The sequence below is a fragment of the Staurois parvus genome, unplaced genomic scaffold, assembly GCF_062004578.1.
Source record: "Staurois parvus isolate SC_StPar_1 unplaced genomic scaffold, SC_StPar_1.0 ptg000655l, whole genome shotgun sequence".
NCBI lineage: Eukaryota > Metazoa > Chordata > Amphibia > Anura > Ranidae > Staurois > Staurois parvus.
The window spans coordinates 1,014,828-1,041,345 of NW_028318451.1; the positions used below are offsets into that span (position 1 = coordinate 1,014,828).

At 42.0% G+C, this 26,518-nt stretch overlaps 1 protein-coding gene across 2 annotated transcripts in view; it reads left to right on the plus strand.

Annotated features, from left to right (window-relative positions):
• Positions 1–26,518, plus strand: part of LOC149448845 (interferon-induced, double-stranded RNA-activated protein kinase-like) — a 143,769-nt gene that overhangs the window by 72,376 nt on the left and 44,875 nt on the right. For both annotated transcript variants that reach the window (XM_089694188.1, XM_089694189.1), the window contains exons 14-19: positions 2,731–2,863; positions 7,661–7,710; positions 13,320–13,380; positions 15,898–15,941; positions 25,829–25,877; positions 26,152–26,207. In XM_089694188.1, the coding sequence (XP_089550314.1) occupies positions 2,731–2,863; positions 7,661–7,710; positions 13,320–13,380; positions 15,898–15,941; positions 25,829–25,877; positions 26,152–26,207 (393 nt within the window). The remainder of the gene's footprint in view (positions 1–2,730; positions 2,864–7,660; positions 7,711–13,319; positions 13,381–15,897; positions 15,942–25,828; positions 25,878–26,151; positions 26,208–26,518) is intronic.

A 26,518-nucleotide genomic window follows, 5' to 3' on the forward strand; every position in this document is an offset into this window, starting at 1 on the left:
GGGCAGAGCGGGGCCTTGGGGTGATCCCCTGGGTGTCCCTTCCTCTGACAGATGTCACAGGTCTGACAGAAGTGGGCTACGTCCTGGGTGATACCCAGCCAGTAGAAGGCTTGGGTCAGCTGCAGCCCCGTTCTCCTGTTACCCAGGTGGCCGGCTACTGGAATGTCATGGGCTATCTGGAGTAGCGGGAACCTGAACCGTCTAGGCACTATCAATTGTTTGGAGCTAGCAGAGGGTTGACCTGGGCGGCTTGGGCCTGCCTCGTGGTACAACAGCCCCTGCTCCCACCAAAGCTGGTCTCCACCCCCTCCTGCCGCCCTGCGGTGGCCTGGGTCCTAAATTTAGCCAAGGTGGGGTCTATGGCTATCTCCCGCTGGAAGGTCTCCCTGTCCCAGGTCAGGGGAAGGTCGGGGCCAGGTGGGGGTTCACTCACCGAGTCCATGCTGGGGAAAGGTCCCGTTGTGGCTTCGTCTGTAAGAGGACCTCGACCTGCTTGGCTCCGGGTCACCGCCCCGACGTACTGGCATCGTAGCTCCCCAAGGTCGTTGCCGAGCAGAACATCCACCAAGAGGCCGCCCATGACGCCGATCTAGCACTGTTGCTCCCCGAACCCATAGTCGAGGTGTACGGATGCTCTGGGGATATGATGTCTGGCTCCTGACATCAGCTCGATGGTGAATCCAGGGCCGGGTTGGATGGCTTCTGGCCGAATCACTTGGGGGTCGGCGATGGTCAAGAAGGCCCCCGTATCCTTAAAACCGGTGGCGGGTTGCCCATCCACCCGCACGACTTGCAGGTGGCGCTGTTTCTGGGCGGGGTATGTAGCCCCCCCGGGGGGTGGACACTGTAAACCCCCCGGGAGTGGTTGTCTTCTGGGAAGCCCATCCATTTGCTGGGAGGCGAAGGCAGTGGTTCTTCTGCGGAATAGTGCTCCAGGTAGTGGACTGGGCGTGGAAAGCGACAGCTTCAGGAGGTGGGGCTGTTGGGTTGGAGGTGCCCCAGCTGGTTGCACCCGTAGCAGCAGCGGTCCTTGGGGGGCCCCATGAACTGGGCTCTGGATGGCGGTCCTGCGGATTTGGCAGTGGTAGCCGGGGGCCCGTTTTGACAGAGGTGGTGGGGGGCAGGGCCTTTGGCAGCTCAGGGGCTCGCCATTTCCAATGTGGTTTGATGGCCAGGATCTCGTCGGCCAGGGCAGCAGCCTTTGCAAGGGTGGTAAGGGCACCTCCGCCGGACATTGGTTGTAGAATTGCTCCTTCAGAAATGCTTGGATGATTTTGTCTGCGGTGCGGGCCTGTTCTCCCTCTAGCCACCTTCGACAGGACTGCGACATCTTGTGTGCATACATCCGATAGGACGGGTCCGCATGGCAGGGAAGGTCATGGAAGCGCACCCGGTGCACTTCTTTGGTTGTAATACTCCAACACAGTCTGTTTGACCCGGGCGTAATCCTGGCCATCCACATAATCCAGAGTGCGGTAGGCCGCAGCTGCACCCCCTTCTAGCAGACCCACGAGGTGCCATATCCAATCCGTGCTTGGCACCTCCATGAGCTGGCACTGCTGCTCAAAGTCCTGAAAGAACCCCTCCACATCCCCTGCGGCTTTGTTGAAGGGTTTAAAGTCCTTGCGGCTGACCCGGGGAAGGGAGTAACCCGCGGCCCTTGGGCTGGAAGGACTGCTTAGCTCACGGTGGCTTCCTTGGCTCTCTCTTTCATGCGCCCTCTGGATAGCCTCTCGCTTGTCCTCTGCCGTGGCGTCTGACCCCAGGAGTGCCATCTCTTCCTCCACCCGAGTAAGCCAGGGGTTTGGCCCTGGGTCATGGCGTGCTGGGGAGGCTGGGGTTGGTCTGCTCTCCTCCCTTGCTGGGGCATCCTGGGGATCAGCTTCCTCAATGGCTGCGACCAGATCCTCTTTGGCTAGGGCCCTCCAGGTAAGGGACAGCTGCTCGGCCATCTACTGCAGATATGCCACAGTCCACTTCCTGTATTCGCTGGGCCGGGCCTGTTCCCCGATCTGCTGGCTTTCGCTGTTTGCCATCTCCTCAGTGTCCTGATCCCACCGCTGCCAACCAGTGTGACGGAGCATAGGCGGGACAGAACACACAGAGTAGATGGTAAACGCACAAAGCTTTATTGAGGCAAACAGATGACAGTCACCGAATAGGGGAGTTCGCAGGGAGGGTGAATACGCCAGTCCAGGGCAACACAGAAGGACCAACACACTTAAAGTCCAACACTGAGAGCCAAGGGAGAGTCTCTCTAGCAAGTAATCCAACAGGGAGTTTGGTGTGAGTCTTTGTAGCAAGTAATCCAACAGGGTGGGTTGGTGTGAGGTCAGCACAAGAACAGTTCAAGTGAAGCAGGCAGAGAGCATGTACTCACGGATCTCTTGTGTCTAGCGGACATGCTTCCCCAGCTCTGGGAGAAGGGGGGTCCTAGGCAGGCTTGGGTCTCTGCCGAGCCTGGCCAAGAAAAGGTCCCATCCACACTCCGGGCCCCTTCCGTCAGCTACACAGCGGTGAATACTTTGGGAGCTCTGGCATCAGCTTCTTAAAACTGGTCGGACCCCCTAGTCACCTAGGCAACCGGGGCAACCTTTCATCTTTGCAGGAGTGGAGAGGGGCACAGATGAGAGACTTCAGAGAGAGCAGGGACAGAGCAAGGGGCTGGGGGGGGGGGGGGGCAGCAGCTGTGACATATTATTTAATTGTTCTCAACAACTTCATTTACAGATTTAGTTGCAGAGCAGAAATCGATGGCAAAGCTTATCCTGAAAGTAAACCACATGCAACAAAAAAGCTGGCTAAAAAAGAGGCTGCATTTCTTGCATGGATGGGACTCAAGGAATCGCCTAGGAATTGTCCGGTAGGTTTTAAAGTGTTTTTGTGTAAAAACAAAAATGTATAAATCTGTATGGGTGTGTTAAAATTTTTGATAGTCCATCTTTGTGATGATGGTGTCCTGCTAGTCTGCTAAACCCCTGCCTTATCATTCACAACGATCATTTAGCCAAAAGATTTAACCACTTGCCCTACTGAGGATTTACCCCCCTTCCTGGCCATTTTTTTGCTGTTTGACACTGCGCTATTTCAACTGTTAATTGTGCGGTTGTACAATACTGTACCCAAACGAAATTTATGTCCTTTTTTTCAGACAAATAGAGCTTTCTTTTGGTGGTATTTGATCACCTCTGCGGTTTTTATTTTTTGCGCTATAAAAAAAAAACAGACCAAAAATTTTGTAAAAAAAATATATTTTTCACTTTTGGTTATAAAATATATCCAATAAACTCAAAGTTAGTCATACATTTAGGCAAAAATGTATTCTGCTACATGTCTTCAATACATATATATTAATTGGTTTGTAGTTATAACATCACAAACTATATAAACTATGGTATATATTGGAATTTACATAGGTTTTAGTTTCTGACTGCCTATCACATTTCTTGAGGTGCTAAAATGCCTGGGCAGTACAAACCCCCCCCCCCCCCAAATGACCACTTTTTGGAAAGTAGACACCCCATGGATTTTGCAGAAAGGCATGTTGAGTCCATGGAACATTTTGTATTTTTTTGCCACAAATTTCTTGAATATGACAATTTTGTTTTCACTTTAATGATATATTGCTCATGCATGCCATGGGTATATGTGGAATAACACCTCAAAAGACATTCTTCTACTTCTCCCGAGTATGGGGATACCACATGTGAGAGACTTTTTGGCAGCCTAGCTACATACAAGCCCCTAAAATCCAATGACCACATCCAGGCTTTCATATTTCCTCGTATCACTTCTCTACTACCTATCACAGTTTCAGAGGCTCTAAAATACCAGGATAGTACAACCCCCCCCTCCCCCCGTTCATTTTCCAAAAACGTGTAGTAACAAATTAGATCTGCAAAACACTCACCATGCCTCATACCTTGGAGTGTCTACTTTCCAAAAAGGGGTCATTTGGAGGGGTTGATTCTACTATCCTGGCATTTCAGGGCCAACATTAGAAGCTTATACCACACATCACCCACTCTTGAAGACCAAGCCTTTTCCAACACTTTTTGCTCACATGAAAAAACATTTTTTTTGCTAGAAAATTACTTTGAACCTCCAAACACTATATATTTTTTAAAGCAGAGGCCCTAGAGAATAAAACGGTGGGTGTTAAAATTTTTTACGTCACACAGTATTTGCACAGCGATTTTTCAAATGCAAATCTTTTGAAAAAAATACACTGTTTAGAATTTTAATGCACAAAAACACAATATATTGCCCAATTGTTTGATTAAATATAAAAGATGATGTTATGCTGAGTAAATAGATACCAAACATGACATGCTTTAAAATTGGACATGCCCGTGCAATGGCAACAAAGTACATACATTTTTATTATCGCTTTAAAAGCCTTTACAGGTCACCAATTTATATTTACACAGGAGGTCTAGTGCTAGAATTACTGTCCTTGATCTGACGTTTCCGACAATACCTCACATGCATGGTGCAACCACTGTTTACATACCGGCACGGGGGTCAACGCTTGCGCACGCAGGTGGGCAAGGGTGCTTTTTTTTAATTTTAATTTAAATTTTTTTAACTATTTTTACACTGTCCCCTTAATTTTTTTTTGATCACTTTAAATGTTATCACAGGGAATGCAAATATCCCCACTAACATCAATTGGCATTGTCATATATTATTTTTTGAGAAATCTGGGGTCTATCAGACTCTAGATATCTCATCTGCCCTTACATTATCTAATCTCACCAAGATCGGTGTTATCAGATGCTTTCCCAATTTACAAATGGCGCTTTTTATATCCTGCGAAACTGAAGGGATGAAATGCTCGTAGCTTCCGATTTCTTAGACTATAGAGATGATTGAAGCCATTCTGGTCTCTGACCAGCCCTATGGTCAGCCAGCGGAATTGCCAGCTGCATTCTCGGATTCCCCTGTGGGACAGGAGAGCCCAAGAAAACTGTGGAAGGCAGCAAGAGGGGGGGGGGGGTAAAAACAATTCAGCAGCTAATTGGCCACTAGGATTATTTTTACATGGAATCCGACCACCAGCTGAAAAAAACAATACCAGGATGATGCCTGTAGCTGCAGGTATCATCCCGGTATAACCACTCAAAGTCCAGCGACGTATCAGTACATTGCTGGTCCATGTTGGGCATATATGTAACAGCAGAGAACACGGTCATACGATGAACTGGCTCTGTGGATCAGCATGACCACAATTCATTCTTTTCTGTAATGCCCATGTTGAGGGTTAGGCCCAAAAGAGTTTTAAATTCAGAAACTGTGATAGGTTTCAATGCAAATTGGCTGGCAAGAGCTGAATTTGGGTGGGCGGCCATGTATTGTTGTGCATATAAATTGCCTTGGCCCACAATCAATTGATACAAATCTTCCGTGAAAAATAGCAGAGGGGCTAAGCGGTAGTGCTAGCAGCGAACGGGGCTGATCCTGCTAACTGCGTTTTTGTGGACACTATACAAAGGAGGCACTAGTGCAGATCTGTTCATGATCAATATATTGATCCGTACAAACACTAAACTTGTAATGGCGATGATCAGCAACCTATAGCGTGAGTGCGATAGTGTGCAGGCAATCTAACGCTAGCTGACCCTGACGCTTACTGACCCTAACGCTGATGTCGCTAGTGGCAGGAATACAGTGAGCAGTGAAAAATTGTATACGGACACTGTACTAATGGCACTGTCTGGTTGATGGGGTGATCAAAGGGTTAATAGGGGCGTTCAAAGGGCTAAATGTGCTAATCTAACACATGCGTGTAAAATGTAGTGGTGCTTTCACTTGGTGCTGTGTTCTCTCTTCTCTCCCTGGACCAATGGGTGTGGGGGCAGTGCGCAGGTGCGTTTACATCCCAAAATAGGAAGTGACGCATGATTACGTTGCTTTGTCAAGAGCTGCGGCTCGCCTGCAAAATGTGGGTAGACAGGTTGGCAAGTAGTAAAAAAAAGAGTGAAAATAGTACAATGTTACTATAGTAAAATTGTACTACTGTGTGTGTGTGGGAGGTGATCAGGGATTTTTTTTTTTTTTTTACACTTTGCTTTGCAGGAGAAATAAAGATAATTTCTCCTGCAAAGCAAAGTGTAAAAAAAAAAGGAGAAATAAAGATCATTTCTTCTGCAATGCAAAGCTTGCTGTCAGAACGTAACTCATTCATGAACTGTCATGAATGAGTTAAGTTTTCACAGCTCAGGATAGTGATCTGTGATTTGCTGCAGCTGGTCACATGGTACAGGGTGCTGTGATTGGCCCCATGTATCATGTGACAGCTGTGGGCCAGTCACAGCTCACTAGGAAGAGAAGCAGAGCTGTTATGAATGTACTAACTAGAGTATATGGGGTCTTGTGAGCTACTATGGTGTATACAAAGTGCTAGTGAATATTTAAATATTTTGAATATTAAATAATACTAAAATTGATGTGAAACCAATGTAATGGTGAAAATAAAAAATTGTGTGAAAAAACACTCTACACATACTCATACCATTGTGTTATAGAGAATACAGTCAAAAATAGTGTCGCGCTCCACTACCAATTGTAATAATAAAAAGTAAAAATGAATTAAATAAGAGTCCAGCTTCAAAAAAATATATATATCAATATCACTGCAATTATATTACTGCTGCAAACATGTTCTTATTAAGTCTGTGGCTTTGATACTTCTGTGATACAAAAAAATATATAACCGTGCAGTCCACCAATCATAAAAAATATTATACACCTTCACTGGTTGTTCTTTCACCTGGTGTATATGACCAAACTGTTAAGTGAGGTCATAAAAATCTTGTGTCAGCTTAATTAGACTTAATGGTATATGGGTAGGATTGTCCCTCTTTCTTTGGAATGGATGGATGAACGGAGTTCACGCAGGGACATGCAGGGAAGAAGTCCCTGCACTTCTTTGGAAACCGCAGCCCGCACGTGCTCCCAGTAAGGTTGCATTTTTTAGTGTGGGCGGCGTGCCATTAGAACTAATGGCACACACCACTGGTCCGCATTCCTCTGTGTGGGTGGTGCGGCTGCATGGATTTTCGTGCGGATCTGCAGTGGCACCACCCACACAGATGTGAAACTAGCCTTAGTGCCCCTCTTTGTGACCTGTATTTTAACCCTTTATCTCCCTTACCTTGTACATCTGTACATTAATCTCTTCATCTCCAGTCTCCCATGTGATCTCTACATTACCTCCTTCATCTCCTCTTCTCTCTGTGTATGACTTGTATACGCTGTATCTAGTGCACAATTACCAAGCTCCATGTTTTAACCATCTCAATTCCACCATGTTCAGTTCCAAATAATTATGGCAAAAAAATAGAACACCTTTGTACTTTCCAAAAATTGGTCATTTTAGGGGTTTTCACACCATCCTGGAATTTTTATTTTAACAAAAAGTAACTTACCTAAACGATTGTGGAATATGCAGCTTTTCTCCTTCCAGGAGCACTGGCATTCAGAGGAGAAAAGCAAACACCCAGTGTACATGAAGCCTTCTTGTCAAGCATTCCAATCAAAGGAATGAAGGGGTTTCATTTTACTGGAATTTATTTTAATGTGACACCAGATTAACTGACCTTACATACTGCTAAAATATTATGTATGATTCTGAATATACTGCTGATATTCATTTCAGGAAATCCCAAGTGGTTTCATGCCTGGTTCCCAGAGATCTTCTATCTTGAGGTATTTTTATGTTGTATTATATTTGTTGTTTTTCTCTTTTTATATTTTAAGTATACTTAAAATTATTTAAAGAATAATGTAACTTAGCATGGGTAGAACCTATTTTATTTTTAAATAGCATATACCATTGTAAAAAAATAAAGCAGTAACCTTTTGTTTTAATGATTTGTTTGCCTGTGCTGGTCAAAACAGTCATATATGGACATATAATGATGCACAATATGGCTGATTTAACCATAAATTATGAGATCAAATCTAAACACTTTCAGTTTGTACAGTCAGGTCCATAAATATTGGGACATCGACACAATTCTAACATGTTTGGCTCTATACACCACCACAATGGATTTGAAATTAAACGAACAACGACTGTCAGCTTTAATTTGAGGGTATTTACAGCCAAATCAGGTGAACGGTGTAGGAATTACAACAGTTTGCATATGTGCCTCCCACTTGTTAAGGGACCAAAAGTAATGGGACAATTGGCTTCTCAGCTGTTCCATGGCCAGGTGTGTGTTATTCCCTCATTATCCCAATTACAATGAGCAGATAAAAGGTCCAGAGTTCATTTCAAGTGTGCTATTTGCATTTGGAATCTGTTGCTGTCAACTCTCAAGATGAGATCCAAAGAGCTGTCACTATCAGTGAAGCAAGCCATCATTAGGCTGGAAAAAGCAAAACAAACCCATCAGAGAGATAGCAAAAACATTAGGCGTGGCCAAAACTGTTTGGAACATTCCTAAAAAGAAGGAACACACCGGTGAGCTCAGCAACACCAAAAGACCCGGAAGACCACGGAAAACAACTGTGGTGGATGACCGAAGAATTCTTTCCCTGGTGAAGAAAACACCCTTCACAACAGTTGGCCAGATCAAGAACACTCTCCATGAGGTAGGTGTATGTGTGAATGTCAACAATCAAGAGAAGACTTCACCAGAGTGAATACAGAGGGTTCACCACAAGATGTAAACCATTGGTGAGCCTCAAAAACAGGAAGGCCAGATTAGAGTTTGCCAAACGGCATCTAAAAAAGCCTTCACAGTTCTGGAACAACATCCTATGGACAGATGAGACCAAGATCAACTTGTACCAGAGTGATGGGAAGAGAAGAGTATGGAGAAGGAAAGGAACTGCTCATGATCCTAAGCATACCACCTCATCAGTGAAGCATGGTGGTGGTAGTGTCATGGTGTGGGCATGTATGGCTGCCAATGGAACTGGTTCTCTTGTATTTATTGATGATGTGACTGCTGACAAAAGCAGCAGGATGAATTCTGAAGTGTTTCGGGCAATATTATCTGCTCATATTAAGCCAAATGCTTCAGAACTCGTTGGACGCCGCTTCACAGTGCAGATGGACAATGACCCAAAGCATACTGCAAAAGCAACCAAAGAGTTTTTTAAGGGAAAGAAGTGGAATGTTATGCAATGGCCAAGTCAATCACCTGACCTGAATCCGATTGAGCATGCATTTCACTTGCTGAAGACAAAACTGAAGGGAAAATGCCCCAAGAACAAGCAGGAACTGAAGACAGTTGCAGTAGAGGCCTGGCAGAGCATCACCATGGATGAAACCCACCATCTGGTGATGTCTATGCCTTCCAGACTTCTGGCTGTAATTGAAGGATTTGCAACCAAATATTAAAAAGTGAAAGTTTGATTTATGATTATTATTCTGTCCCATTACTTTTGGTCCCTTAACGAGTAGGAGGCACATGTGCAAACTGTTGTAATTCCTACACCGTTCACCTGATTTGGATGTAAATACCCTCAAGTTAAAGCTGACAGTCTGCAGTTAAAGCACATCTTGTTCATTTCATTTCAAATCCATTGTGGTGGTGTATAGAGCCAAAAATGTTAGAATTGTGTCCATGACCTAATATTTATGGACCTGACTGTATGCAATCAGGCAGGCCCTTGCACTACATAGTTGAAGGTAAATCTAAAAGAAATTGAACAATAACATTTTATAATGTATGGCCAGAGAGGTGGTTTGTGTATAAGATGTGCAGATGTGTATTGGGAACTGTTTCTAGTGATCAAAAGGATTGGAATTATTCTTTCATCCAACTATGCACAACATCCTAATTATTGCCCATACGGAGATCAGTTACCCCACAGGTGCTTAATTTACAATTTCCTGCTCCAAACAGCCACTCCTGCTCCAAACAGCCACTCACAATTGATGAGTTACCAGGCTTTCTGTATTCTTGCATCAGCCCCCCTAATTTGCCTAATTTGCTCTGTTGAATAGCTGGCAAACCAAATAACTGTGACTGCTATCAATTGGCATGGAACAGATGGCATGTAAGTGCACAGATAAATAAGTTCATGTGGATATGGGAAAGCAGAAAGCCTGGGATGAAGAATCAGCATATTATTATTATACAGGACTTGTATAGTGGAAACAGTTTGTGCAGTGCTTTACATTATAAATGCTACAATACAATCAAAACAAGAGGATTAAGAGGGCCCTACTTATAGGAATTTACACTCTTATATTTTCTTGTTCTTTAACTATATCTCCAAAATTAATTAGGTGATTTAGATGTTCATGGGTTTGATCATGGAATACTTTAGAATTCAGAGCTTTGACTTTCATGTCACTTTTTGAACTGTTGGTTCAATAATTTTGGCAGTTGCTTATACTGGACTGGTGCAAGGTTCCCCTTTAACTTCCAATTGCAGAAGACTTCTTTGTATGCTAGAGAACCAATATCTTCAGGATATAAAATATTGTAATAGTGTTGTATGGTAGTCAAGTAACCCATAGCAGAAATACATAGAGAAAGAAACCTATGGAATATGTCAGGTCCCTTCCACTCTCATGGACAGAGCAACTTTCATTGATCATCCTGGTATACTGCTTTGATACTAATTTTTCCAACCTATGTGATGAGATACTTATACTTGTCAATGTTCCCCATTTCCTAGTATTTTCTGTCAAAATTTATATTTCTTCCTCTAATTTAAAAAAAATGTTTTATTATCTTTTCAAGATATATGGAATAGACCTATATACAGCACAAAAGAACTAGATTCATGGAACAGGCCAATAATAACTAGCAGACTAGTTAACAGATATACATACACACAGTCCTCCTCCATTCTCCCTTATGGTGGAACCAACTATATATTCAGCTGGAAAACATTAACAAGTAGCCTTTATAGCTTGTCAGTTACAATTATTGAAAAAGGCATTTAGTTATGGATGCCACATCTTCTCAAACTAGTGTCATACTTTCCTCTCTACATTTTCTCTGTGATCTATGCCAGATCATTGGGTTCACATGTAAGAGGGAGTATTGCAACTGTTTATTAGTACTCTGCATAGGATATTCTATCAAACCTTTCCATGAGCCTTGCACCACAGCTGCCACTACAGTAGCCATGTTTTTAACACTGGAATTTAACTAGTCGTTAATGAAAGTCAATTGAGGGTTTATAAAATAGGTTATTATGCACTGTGCTAATAATCTAGTGCCCATACTCTTTGGGGCTTGCAATCCTGCCTTATTAATGCAGGGAGAGGTGTCACTCCAAGTGTAGGAGGGTAATATGGAGCTCAACCATGAAAGTCCATAAAATATTTATTTGGGATGTATGGTGAAGTCAGATGGAAGACAGAAAACCTGGGAGGATAGATCTTTTTTTTTTTTAAAGGTTTATTAGGCCAACTAGATTTAAGGGGAGAAATGTTGAAATTTTGCAATTTTGTCTCCATAGAATGTAACAAATGTAAATTGTGAATTTTAGCCATGGATGTATGTATTTTAATTCCTTGGAATTTAAAGGTGGTCACCTATATCAATGGGGAGTCATTTGGAGTGATCTCGGGAGTGATGGTTTCTAAGTGGAATATTTTTGGATGTTGAGTTTTAATCCAGTGAACTTCTTAAAGTCCTCTGTGATATTAAAGCGGTTGTAAATGATTGCTTTTTTTCTTAAATAATAAACATGTTATATTTATTTGCTCTGTGAGGTGGTATTGCACAGAGCGGCCCCAAACCTCTTCTTTTGGGTTCCCATTGCCAGTGCTGTTCGCTTCTCCTCTATGGAGTCTGCTTCCATAGAAAACCACTTACTATGGGGGAAGATGTGCAGGCACGCTCCCGAACCCATAGACGCACCGTGTGACTTGGCCCTCCCTCCTTACAGGATTTGATTGACCATCGGCTCCTGCTGCTGACTCTACAGAATGTCCTATAAGGAGAGGAGCACAGTCCAGCGTTGCTGGTACAGCCCTAGATCAAGATAGGACTCAGGTAAGTATATAGCGGGGTGAAAGGATGATACTACTACTAGGATATTTTTTAATCTTAATTCAGGGAATGCATTAAAGTAAAAATGTTCTGCCTTTAGCAGAAAGTGCTCTTTTTTTCTCCTAAACAACAAGTTGATCTTAATCTTTACAACTCTGGTCTCTCTTGTAGCGTGTCTTTATTACCGAATACAATATCTGCCAGCTGGAATTGCTTTTTGCACCATATTTAGTGTGGATGGAGGAAATGATCAATTTCTCCCATTCATGCATCTGAGGAAAATTTTTAACATGTATGGCCAGCTTTATAGTAGAACTAAAGGCAAAACTCTCTAATTTTTTCCCCCACTGTGTCCCATTGGGGAGATTTCCCTTCACTTCCTGTCCCATAGCCAAAACAGGAAGTGAGAAGACATCCTTCCAATGTGAGGGAATGTCTTATTGTCACCAGGGTTACAGGATTAGTGTTCCCATTGGAAGATTCCCCCTGTTTCTGTTCTGGTGTTAACCCAAAATCTGGTATTTTTTCACTTTCAGTGATAACCGTAAACAGGATAAGTAGACTGAATCTCCCTAGCAGGGCACAGACAGCAATAAAAACAGGATCCCTCTCCACTCTATCCAGAACTTACAAATGTTTAGCCTTTAGGTATATTTTCAGATTCATTCCCCCCTCCTTCTGGTTCAGACATCTTATTAGATCATCAACTCTCAATAGAATATCAACTAATTGGCTAAAATGTTTAGTTTATTAAGGTCTTTATTATGTAACTTTCTGAAAGGCACGCTGTGGTTCTTCTAGCTCTTCAGTGTGTCTTGAACATGTTCCTCAAGCAGAGCCTTGCTGTCTTTTCAAGGGTCCGTATTCTGCAACCAACAAAATAAAGACCATACTCACTCAGAGACCTCACATTTTTAGTGTCAAGTGAGAAATTCCTGATCTTATATTCTCTTCCTGTGACATTAGACTGAAAACCCTTGATATATTTATTTGAAGCTTTTGTGTGCCTACATTAAAAGCATCTCTTACATCCCCTAAAACCTCTATCTTCCATTAAAAAGTTATTAGGGGGCCCTGTTCTTGTATAGACTGCTTTGCAAAGAGAAATGAAGAACACGCTTAGATTTATGTAGCTGACACTTAAGCTGGTCAGCTTGGCCTTTTACTGGAAGTGGAAAATTACAGATCTACTTGCAGGATCAACATACAGTAATAGAACTACTGAGGAAACAGAGAAAATCAAAAACTACTTTTTTACTGCTATTGCCAGACTGCTTCATATACTATATGTCATTTTATATTGCCAAACTCTTCATTGGTAAAATTAATCAATCTTATCTTTTGCAGCCTTGGCAACAGGATATCTTCTGAAAGTGGTATATCTGGCACAGCAAGCAGCAGTTTTGAGGTATTACTTCGTGAAACATGTTTTTTACTGGGCATGGTCAAGGAGATCTTACTATAAGGAATTCTACATCATTTGCAGCTTGATTAGGATAGATACTTGGGTCCTGAAGAGTTGAGATGGCCATACATGGATCGAAATTCGGCCGGCTCAGCAGGAACTGGCCAAATTTCAATCTGTGTGTAGCTGTCCCTTTTCAACAGAAGTCTATCATGAGACCAGCTTCTATTGAATGGTCCTGCTGTAAAAACAGCAGTCAATCAATGCATGCAACCAATGGGCTGCATCACTGATCAGTTCTAATCTGATGGGTACGCAGCAGGAGGATTTCTCCATCCAACTTGAATATGTGGATGGGAAAATAAGCTCTGTTTTTTTTGTTCAGCCGGCTAGCTGAACAAAAAGCAGCGAGGGTCCAGTGACAGGCAGGTGTCACCCAACAGGTCCATTCTGTGTCCCATGCACAGCCTGCTGTCTCTGCTGTGCCTGCAAATCCCTCCTGCTGCTGTCCTTCTACTTCCTTCCAATACTAAGTTAACAAACATGAATCGTCATTCATCTTTACTCTATCTTCTTTTGTGAATCAACAGGAAACATTCTGTAAGTGTAAACCCAGCCATAAACGAGTCGAAAACCGATTGTTCGATTGAAAATGGCACATACTATTGTGCCATCATTTGTTTAGTTTGTCTAAAAAAAAAAATCCAGTATGTTGGATCAGGCACTTTTGATTGTGGCACAAAAATTGTGTGTTGCAGCTGGCATACTAATGATGTGAAAAACAAATGATCTGACAATTGATAAGAATTTTGTTCGCTTTTCCACTCGTCTATGGCTTGCTTTACTGAGTACAGCTGTGGCTGCAATAGAGAAATATATTAAAGTGGTTGTAAAAGCTGAAGGTTTTTACTTTCATGCATTCTATGCATGAAGGTAAAAAAAAACCTTCCATGTGCAGCAGCCTTCCCAGCTCCCCCCAATACTTACCTGAGCCCCATCGCGATCCAGCGATGTGTATGGCAGCCTCGGCTGTCCCGGGTCTCTTCCTTGCTGAGACAGCAGCGGGAGCCATTGTCAATCACAGCCAGTCAGCCGAAGAGGAGAGAGAGAGGGGACAGGGCCGAGCCGAGCCGCGGTGTGAATGGACACACTGGCAAGTTGCTTGCTATGGGGGCACTCGGCAGGAGGGAGGGCCAGGTGCATCGGTGAGGAACCCAAGAAGAGGAGGATACGGGCTGCTTTGTGCAAAACCACTGCACAGAGCAGGTAAGTATAACTTGTTTGTTTAAAAAAAAAACAAAAAAACAAGGCTTTAGTATATCTTTAAGGGCTCTGTGCCCTTGAATCTTTCTCTATTTCAAAAGTGAAATTTCAGAGGTCTGTATGGACCCCTTATATTTCACTAAAGTACCCACCCAATATTAAAATAAACACATTAAAAATAATAAAGATAATGCAAGTTCTATATTCACACTGGTGTGATGTGGGAATGCGTGCACCCATGTGCACATTGTCACAGCACACAAATACTTCTTGTTAGGGTGCTGTAGAGCCATTCATTGTTAATGGCACCCCACTGCACCTTGCTAACACGCATGCATTTCAGTGCACAACAACACGTATTACTATGCATAGTGGTGCACTGCATTAAAAGAAAAAAAAGTGCGCCTTTTAAGTGCGATTTATGTACTTTGGACTGCTTATTTATGGGCTACTGTAATGCGGGCATGTTAATGTACATGAAAACCAGCATCAGTGTGCATGTGCTGTTGTGCCTTTGCACGTGTGCTGCAGTGCTGTTTTTTTTAAACTTTTAAAATTACATTCATTTATCTCTATGTGTGGCAGCATGTTGCAACGCATGTATTGTACCACGTTTTGATAAAATGTATGCCTGCATGATTTTACCACAACACACACACGGCACTGCAGATTGGATATTACTATAACACAAACAGTAAGGCCCGGTTCACATATCTAAAAGTGCGTTTCACATGCATTTCCATGTGTTGCACATGGGGAAGCCCATTCACTTGACTGGACTTACCCATGCACATTTGTCAAGCCACAGAAGCTCAGAGACCAAATTTTGGCCCTGAGGCAGGTGTGTTTTGTAGTGCAAAAATTGTTGCAAAATTGCACCACATTTGGGCTTTCCTTCAGGATGAATGGCACTTAATCGTGGAAGGATGAATGGCCAGAATCGTTCTGATCGAGGCCTAACACAGTACAGTTTTGTGTACCTTCGAAATATAATGGGACTTACAAGATTAGTAGCACCATCTTTAAATTGTACTGGTCCTTTGCTTTCAGAAAATGTATGGTTTGGGGGGGAGGGGTGTGTGTGGTCTTTTACAAACACTGAAAGCTGTAAATGAAAAATAGAAAAAAGTTAAATATTTCAACAATGGTTTGACCAACTTGAGGTTTAAAGTGGCAGCGAAAGAGTTAAGGTTGATCAGTTTAATATTTATATCAATGCGTTTCTTATATTATGATATACTGTTTAATTGTATTTAGGTTACTTTTCACACGTCATGTCCGACACCTTCAAATCCAGAAAGGTAGGTTTTTGTTTATCAGTCACCTACATAGTCTAGTCTGACAAGCACTATGGTTTGGAATTTTTCACTGCTAAAGGTTATAGCAAGTTTCTAACAATGCCTGTCTCCTTGTGTAGTCACTGTCTGTTGTCCCCGCCCTTCTCCTAATTTCCTCCCTTGATTTCACTTAATCGCATTCTCGCTGCTCCTTCTTCTAAGATTTCCTACCCATGCTTGGAAAGTGTTTCCTCTTGATTAACTTCAGCAAAAATCTACTCATCATATTAAAGAGTGATTGCAGCTAGATGAGAGGTTAATCAGGTATACACATTTTACTGAAGAATTCAAGGAAAATGTCACAGCTTAAAGCGGTATTTTGTATATGAAGGTAAATGGAAGGTGAATGCTGTATAGCATAGGGGTCTGGAGTCAGCAGAAGCCTGTATGCATACAAAATCAAATGGGGCTTACAGCAATTTGCCATTGACTGATCTCTGTAAAGGAATGTTTTGCAAACTCTCTTTACTTTTAGGGAGAGAGTCTGTTACCAGGACTTTCAAATATATACGTATTCTTAAAGTTGATCTTTACCCAAAAGGAAGTTCCGCTTTTTGAGCTGATGAGGAAAATAAAAGTATAGTTATGTGGAGGCATCCAATGGAGTCTAGCACTTACTGTCTGTCCATATCCAGTTCTTTTCACCACTGATGGATCCCTGGTGCTGCCATCCAAAATTTGGGAGCAGGTTGTGAAAAAAAAAATCAGCACCTCCAGTACAGGCTAGGGGAGGGAGAGGATCAATGGTACTCCACTTTTTTGTGAAGTTCTACTTTAATGGTTAAGCTCACCTCTTGTAAAAAATAAAAAATAAATATGATGTTGCAGGCAAAAAAATGTGCATTCATTATTTTTTACACTTCAGGTTGTAAAGCATTGCAGTAGATTGCAGGTGCAATGCCAGGCTCTGCAGATACTTAGTACAGCTGTCTGTTCGTACCTCCATATGGGCAGATAGTTACAGAAGATCAGGAAGAGTCAATGGTCCATGAGGACTCTCGTGCGTGCCCTTGCAGTTCATTGATGAAGTAGAGTTGTAGTTCATTCATTCACAGAACTCTGTGAATGAATGACGTGGCTGTGTATGCAGCTGAGGACAGAGGCTATGTAATTGCTTCTAAAAAAAAAAGGAGGAAAAAAACGTGTATGTAGTGTTTTTATATCTATAAACAAATGTTTTGCATTCCATTTCTGTTTTAAATGGAATGGGTTGTTTTACAATGTGAGGGCTTACAATCACTTTAATCTATTTTATACCATGCATGAAAAGAGTTATTTATCTTGTTAAGTGTCTTAAACTGTTGGTTTGTGGTCACATGAGTTTTTAACAATTTGAAATGAGTAGTATGTACAGTGGGAAAAATAATTATTTGATCCCTGGCAGCTTTTGTAAGTTTGCCCACTTACAAAGAAATGAAGGGTAAATCCTGTATAATAATAATAATAATAATAATTGTTATCATAGGTGTATTTTAAATGATAGAAACAGAATATCAACCAAAAATCGAGAAAAAAAACATACCTCATACAAATGTTATAAATTGAGTTGCAGTTTAATGAGTAAAATACCGTATTTTTCACTCCATGAGATGCACCTGACCATAAGACGCGCCTAGGTTTTAGAGGAGAAAAACAAGAAAAAAAATATTCTGAACCAATGGACTGCTGACATAGTACAGGAAATGACCAAAGACTGCAGACACAGTACAGAAGATGACCAGAAACTGTGGACATAGTACAAGAGATGACCAGAGACTGTAGACACAGTACAGGAGATGACCAGAGACTGCGGACATAGTACAGGAGATGACCAGAGACTGCGGACACAGCACAGGAGATGACCAGAGACTGCGGACACAGTGCAGGAGATGACCAGAGACTGTGGACATGCTACAGGAGATGACCAGAGACTGCAGACATAGTACAGGAGATGAACAGAGACTGCAGACATAGTACAGGAGATGACCAGAGACTGCAGACATAGTACAGGGGATGACCAGAGGCGGCAGACACAGTACAGGAGATGACCAGAGACTGCAGACATAGTACAGGAGATGACCAGAGACTGCGGACACAGTACAGATGACCAGAGACTGCAGACAGTACAGGGGATGTCCAAAGACTGCAGACAGTACATGGGGATTACCTAGAGACTGCAGACAGTACATGGGGATGACCAAGAGACTGCAGATAGTACAGGGGATGACCAGGGACTGTGGACCTTTGGGGAGGGTAGGGGAGCAGGTACCTGAATTTGACAGTTGTCCTTTAGTGTGGGCACCCAGCTGTGACAGCCGGGTGCCCACTGCGCATGCCAAGAAGCGCTGCGCTTTGTGAATGGCCCAGCGTCTTCTGGGATCTGTCATGTGTCCCAGAAGACTCCGGACCATTCACAAAGCGCAGCGCTTCTCGCGCATGTGCAGTGGGCAAACGGCTGTCACAGCCAGGTGCTCACACTAAAGATTCCGGCGCAGGAAGACTGTACAGCGCTGGACCGAGAAACAAGTAAGGTCCTGCTGCAAAGAAGAGCTGAGCGGCCATTCCGGTATTCTGACACGGTGGCGGCGGCAGAAATACCAGATCGGCTGCTCCATATTCGCTCCATAAGACGCACTGACCTTTTTGCCCTTCTTTTTGGGGGAAAAAAAGTGCGTCTTATGGAGCAAAAAATACGGTAAGTATTTGGTCCCTAAGCAAAACATGACTTAGTATTTGGTGGAGAAACCCTTGTTGGCAAGCACAGAGGTAAGACGTTTCTTGTAGTTGGTTATCAAGTTTGCAAACGTCTGAGGAGGGATTTGGTTCACTCTTCTTTACAGATCTTCTGTAAATCCTTAAGGTTTCTTACTTGTTGCTTGGCAACTTGAAGTTTCAGCTTCCTCCATAAATTTTGTATTGGAATAAGGTCTGGAGACTGGCTAGGCCACTCCATGACCTTAATGTGCTTCTATGTGAGGCACTTCTTTTGCTGCCTTGGCGGTATGTTTTGGGTCATTCATATGCTGGAAGACCCATCCATGACCCATCTTCAGTGTTCTGGCTAAGGGAAAAAGGTTCTAAACCAAGATACAATTACAATACATGGCCCCGTCCATTGGCCCCTTAATGTGGCAGAGTTGGCCTGTACCTTTTAGCAGAGCAACAACCCCAAAGCATAATGTTTCCACATCCGTGCTTGACTGTAGGGATGGTGTACTTAGGGCCATAGACAGTGTTTTTCTTCCTCCAAATACGGCGAGTCGAGTTAATGCCAAAGAGCTCAATTTTGGTCTCATCTGACCACAGCACTTTCTCCCAATCCTTCTTTGAATCATTTAGATGTTCATTGGCAGACTTCAGATGGGCCTGACCATGTGCCTTCTTGAGGAGGGGTACATTGCGGGCGCTGCAGTATTCAATCCATGGTTGTTGTGTTACTTATGGTTTGTTTGGTAACTGTGGTCACAACTGCCTTGAGATCATTCACAAGATCCTTCCATGTAGTTCTGGGATGATCCCTAACTTTTCTCATGATCATCCTTACCCCATGAGAAGAAATCTTGTGTGGAGCTCCAAACCGAAGATGACTGATGGTTATTTTGTATTTCTTCCATTCGCGAGTAATCGCTTCAACAGTTGTCTCCTTTTCACCAAGCTTCTTGCTGAGGGTCTTGTAGCCCATTCCAGCCTTGTGCAGGTCTACAGTCTTGTCCTTGATGTCCTTTGACAGCTCTTTGGTCTTGCCCATGGTCATGAGTGTTGAATGGAAGAGATTCTGTGGACACATAACATGCTGTCGTTAGGAGCACCTTCTTAAATTGACAGGACTAATCTGTGTCCCACATGAGCATATAGCCAGTTTGTGGGAATTAGAATAATTGTTGGTTGGTAGGGGATCAAATACTTATTTTACTTACTGAACTGCAACTCAGTTTATACCATTTGTATCATGTGTTTTTTCTGGATTTTTTGGTTGATATTCTGTCTCTATCATTTAAAATTCACCTATGATAGAAATTATAGACCCTTTTTTTCTTTTTCTAAGTGAGCAAACTTCCAAAATCTGCAGGGGATCAAATAATTATTTTCGCCGCTGTTTATCGGTGAGTGAGCAGAGTCAAGGGGCGTAGCATAAGTAAAATTAAGACGTAAGATAGATTGGAACGGTTATGTGAAAGGAGCCTTAGTGATATTAAAGCCTCAGTTTGTTTAATCACTTCAGCAGCTGTACAACGACTTAGTGATTATGCAGCTTCTTCATCTTTTAATCCTTACCTATGTTCCTGCTTAAGCTGATGCCATGGCCACTGCTCCAGGTTTCATGTTTCAGGATGGTGCCTTTCTCTTGCTCCTCCTATAGAGCCATCCTTGCATTCAGATTGTCTCTCTAAACTGCATGCATCAATAGAAACACACAGCCCCATAGCCTAGGATGACAAGACACTCCCCTACCCCTCCCTCCTCCTAGCTAACCTATTGGCTCCACATGTGCTCAATGTATTAAACTATAAAACACTGAGGGTTTAATACTAATTTAATCGCCTGGGATTTTCACACACAACACTTCCTAGAGTTTACTCAGAATGATGCAAATAACAAAAAACATCCACTGAGCAGCTGCTGTGCAGGCAAAAACACCTTGTTGATGAGGCCAAAGGAGAATGACCAGACTGGTTTGAGTTCTCAGACTACACTAACTCAGATAACCACATTTCAAAACTGTGATAAGACACACAGCATATCTAAATGCACAGCACATAAACCTTAAGGCGGATGTGCTAGAACAGCAGAAGACTGCATCTGGTTCAACTCCTGTCAGCCAAGAACAGAAAGCTGAAGCTGAGACTGCTGTGTGTACAGACAGGCTCACCAAAACTGGATACATGAAGATTCAGAATATGTAGGCTCTGATGAATCTAGATTTCAGCTGAGCCACACAAATAGGCCAGTTACCAGATATGAATGTGATAGGATACCTTAGAGATGTGGTAGAATGGGGGATTCACAGACTGAGGCACCATGCACACTAGTGGTTTTTTAGGCTCCTAGAAGCTGTTGTTAGCATTTTTTTTATCCTAGTAGCTAAATAGTTTTATCCTATGCTTCAGTGCACACTACTTTAGGCTATTAGCTTTTTTTAGGAGCAGAAAAAAATGTTTTTGTAGAGTTTTTTGGAGCATTTTTTTTCAGCAGAAAAAATGCTGAATGCTACTAAAACACTCCTAACAGCTTTTTTTCTAGCTTTTTTCTACATGTACTGTAAAAAAGTTAATAAAACTCTAACAATTCTAAAAGCTTCTAAACCCTACTAAAATGCTACAAAAAAATGCTATTACCAGCATCTTTTATCTAGCGTTTTGTTTAACTTAGAAAACCACTAGAGTGCATGGAGCCTGAATGTGTAGTTGACATTTTGACAGATAAGTGGATCTTGCTTTGTCCAGAAAAGTCCCTTATAAAGAGACAGCTTAATTGTACAGTACAGGGCACAAGCTTGATATTTATATACCTTGGGTTATAGGCTGGTACATTCAGGTGATTGGACACCCCCTGGATGTTCCCCTATAACTCTACCCCACACTATGAGTTCTCAGTTTTTGCTAGTGTGCTAAGGTAATGGATATCTTCTCCCTTACAGAGAAATCACTTTTTAGCTTAATTAGATTACTATTTTACTTCATATTCTCTAATCAACTCTACACTGTCTTCTAATACAACAATAGACATAACATTAAAAGCAGTGCATCTGGGTCAGTGCAACCTCTTTAAAATTTTAGGAGCCTTACCCAGACACCACACTGTAGGGACAGTCCGTAATCTTGCTGCAGGCAGTGGATCCTCCATGGGTGCACGCCTTGGATTTTGGCACAACTCCTGTAGTTAGCCACAGGGTGCTATACAGGATCAGGGCTATGGTCCATCTCTATAGAACCTAGACCATAAAGACACCTTCATTGGTAGATCCTACAGTATATAGAGACCATCAACAAGGACAGGTAAGATAGGGTCACCTAGTTTATTGAACTGTTCTCTGGGTCACAGACACCTAGACCTGGGGTTCAGTCAATGGTTTAAAAAGGAGTACAAAATAAAGTTCAAAACTCTACCCCATCACTGCTTTTCTCTCAAGCCAGCCAAAATCTGATCCAGGACAGTCAGATTTGCGCCTCTTCTTGCCCTCTTAAGAACCCTAGATGACCTTCTTCTGAAGGACTCAGCTCCCTTCCAGTTAACTGCAAATGTCTACAGGACTATTCAGATACTTCAAGCTTTTGGTTGGGTAAGCAACTTCTAAAAAAACTGCTCCCCAACTTTCTCTTTGTCTGGAATGCTTGGTCCTCATTTTAGAAACAACCCAAGTGAACGTTTTTTTCCAGATAACAAACTGGTTTCTCCCAGATCTCACGCAATGGCCTTGGGGAAGAATTCCAGGTATGGTATATATTTACATAGTTACAGTGGACCAGGTTGGACCAAGGGACATCCTGCTTCAGGATCCACCATTGCTAGACAACTTATCTCAAGAGCTTACACCCTAAAGTATAAAGCACTTCCTGCACTAAGTTGGTAGGAGTTTTCTGGGCATGTTGACATCAAGGCTGTGCTATACCCAGCTTTGTAAGGTTAACATCTGGTCTTCTGTTCATACCTTTTCCAAGTTCTACCAAGTAGATGACCATTATCTTCCAGATACAGCTGCATCCATTGATCCTTGTTATGGTTGGGCCTGTTGGCACAGTTCTGTTTTCCTTGTTGTTGCCCACTCTCATTTATTGTTTGGGGGCATCCCGGAGTCTATAATATCAAGCTTGTGTCCTGTACTGTTTGCTAAACATGAAAGAAATTTGACTTAACTGTAAATTCCATAGGATAGTATAGTATAGGTTACAGGCAAACCTCCCCTCTGTTCATGTGCTTGCTAAAAAACTGAGGACTCGTGGAGTGAGGTAGGGTTATAGGGGGACCTCCAGGGGGCATTTCCTAAAATCCAATCACTTGAAGGTACCAGCCTATAACTCAGGGTCTATAAATAGCATGCTTTTGTCCTGTACTGTACTCTAAGATATGGAATTTACAAGTTGGTCAAAATTCTTTTTTTTTCTGCTGTTGCGAAAATGTATTGTATGTGAGTCTGCTAAGATATATATCTAATATATATCTAATGCTTTGTATGCATATACAGATTTTTTTTATTCAACCTGCAGGCTCAACGAAAAAAATCTTATCAGGCTGCCCATCCACACTTTACAGTATGGTTGAGGGAGTCTCCTTCTGTGTCCATTGTATTTTGACAGCCTCGGCCAGCATCTGTCAAAATACACAAACAATAGCAACATCTGATCGGGTGCAGCCTCCAACAGTTTTCTGCCCGGCTGCTTGGATTTTTCAATCAAAAGATGTCAGGCAGGAGGTTGCCAATCAGGCCACCCAGGTAGTGAATTTCTCCTGGATCCTCAGTAATTGGCCAAACGTTGAACAGTGTGTATTCAACTTAAGCATGGCTGTGACTTATACTTGTGCATATCAGGTTTATGTTTTGATCTAAGATCAAAATCAATCCAGAAATAATTCATATAATAAAATAATGCCACCTTAACTGTTCTAAGGACCTGCTGCTTAAGAGTCAAAATTGCCAAGCTGAACATTAAGGCTCTATAGTGACTCCAAGGGTGCTTATTGCTGTACCCTTATTTTAGTATTCCCAACAGAGGAAACTTGAGGAAAAAAAGGGGAAATATAGAAATAGCAAAAACCATCCTGGTCACATTTGTAGACAGGTCAGGTTTCTGTGGTTTGTATGTTGCCTGACTCTTCTCCAGCCTAGCTTGTGTGTAGTACTCTTTTCCAGTGTTGCTGACATGTAGTTGTTTTGGGTTTTATTGTGACACAGGTCACCAGATTGGACTTCCAACTGTTGACTAGTGTGTTATAGTAAAAGAACATATTGGCAGTTTTGAAGGTATATTGCAGTTTGGTGTCTTTTGTGAAGGAAGACTTCCAATCTTGTGGGTGCTAGGTTTATGTTTGGTGGGTAGTGTATGATCAATTTTGGTCCACTTTGTGCCATGGGTTAGAGGTCCAGCATGCAGCAAAAAACAAAAAGCTGATACAACAAGCCAGTCCATTGGATTAAAAGATAAGTTCACCTTTGGGAACATGTTACATGTTCCACCCGTTTTTAGGGTGGTACATGTAACATGTTCCCAAAGCTGCAGCTGCCGCCCTCTGCCCCCCCCCCCCAACAGAAGTATGGGGAGAAGTTCCCCCGAACTGTCAGATTTGATAACAACATGGTCATGCAGGGTTCTGCCCACACAGAGTTCCATGAATGAGTGAACTACAAGTTGCGACAGCCTTTGCGGCTGTCAGCTTGTAGTTTTCAATAAACTACCATGGCGCTGTGGAGCGCCGTGGTTGTTCATTGATTCTTCCTGTCAGTATATCTGCTTGCTCGTACATTCCGTATGGGCAAGCAGATATATTGACAGATCTGCAGGAGACCTGCATGGCATCAACTATGGTGCAATGCTCTACACATACCTTCCAACTTTTTGAGATGGGAATGAGGGACACCTCTCAGCAAATGTATGTAGGCATAGGGCACACCCCCTGTCACGCCAGCTTAAAAGAGAAATAAACAAAAAAAAAAAGGATAATTTAAACCCACAAGTGTACTATTCCTTTATACTGGCTTTTGACGTTTACAAATGCAACCATTTAGAAACTGGATGAAAGGTTTAGCACTGTGAAACACTTTTTGAAAGATAAATAGTGCATTTTATATACAACCATATGGGTCAGACCAAAATGAGGGATGAGGAAAGAGGGACAGGGGGACTTTGTTAATTGGAAGGCATTCAGACATGCAAGAGCAACTGAACCATCTTTAGTTCTTTGTATCTTCTGATTGCTCCAGAACAATCTATATACCTTAGAAGTTGTGTCTGCAGTACTATCAAATTTATATAAGGTGAGGAAATGAGGGACAGAGGGTGACACTAACCATACCACATGTCTCATTCATGGAGGAACATTAAAGGATAAGTTCAGCTTTAAAAAAAAAAAAAAAGATTGCACATTTTTTTTGCAGGTAAAAAAATGTGCATTTACTATTTTTTTTTTTTTTTTTTTTAGGAGCCTGGAAAGGATTGCACCAGCAAATCAGCAGACCGCTGGTGCCATGCAGGACTCCTACAGGCTGTCAGTGTAATCTGTCTGTCTCTACATCGTATGAGCAGGCAGTTTCACTCTGGCAGGAAGAATCAATGAACTACAACAGTGCTCAACAGTGCCGTGGTAGTTCATTGAGAACTATAAGCAAAGGATGTCGATACTTGTAGTTCATTCACAAAACTCTTTTCAAAAAGTGACAGCTGGTACTGCTGTCACACCAGGAGCTCAGATCCCCAACTGGCTGCAGGAGCGGGAACACGTTACATATTACACCCTTAAAACAGGTAAAATATGTTCCCAAAGGTAAACATGTCCTTTAACTAGGACAGGTTTTCTAACTTTGACAATCAGTCAACGGTCAACTGTGGAGTACAGGCAACATTAGTGGATTCCATTACTTGATTAGGCAACTTTCATATCACTTAACAGTAATTTGACCTGTGCACAGAAGTTATCAATCTCTGGTAGCTAAACATGGCATGGTTGTAGAGTTAGACAATGAGAAAAACCTTTGGGCAGAAAATGTTTAATTTTGACTATTGTCTTTCTTGTTAAAATCATCTTCTGTTCTGCAATTGGCACTCATATCATATTATTCCGTTTTCTCAATTTAAAATGATTATTAGTAACGATCAAATATATGTAGGTAAAAAACAGTCATGCATAATTTAATCATTACATCTTGTCTGTTCTTCTAGGAAATCTGTAGAAAGAGGACTAGATCGTTTATCACTTACAGATTCTCAGGTATTTTATTGTTAGACAAATAGCTTAAATGTTTCATAATACAAATAATACCCTGCATATTTTTTCTATAAACTCCACCACAATTGCCTCCAAATTCCTATACTCTACAAGCATCTTTTCCTGGTACTCTTGTACTCTGATCACACTGTCCCTATGACATTACCTAACGTCGAGCTGCTGAATGTTAACCATAAACTCTGTAAAACCATGTAATATAAAACAGAGAAAATAAACCACGGTTTACATTTATTTTAATAATGGTTTTTCTTCTTAGGTGTCATCTCAATCTTCCTCAAGTAGTGTTAGCAGTGGTTCGAACAGGTTTCAAAAGTAAGATTCTTTATTCTGTTTTTTTTCTTCTTTATGTGTTCAGTTATTCAACTATACTGCTTTGTTTTAATAGCAATACTTTTATTTGCTGACAAAATATAAAGTCCACTACAGCTCACTTATGTATATATATTAGTCTTTGTGCAGAAGGTGCTTACCGTTTATTGTTTGTTCACACATTTCTGTAGTTGATCTAATTTCTAGCATCCACTTTTTACAATGTTTTAGGGGTCAAAACTGTATTAGTTTTCAAATCTTTTTTTTTTTTTTGTCATAACTCATGTCATGCCCAAAAAGTTGTCTGTAGGTAT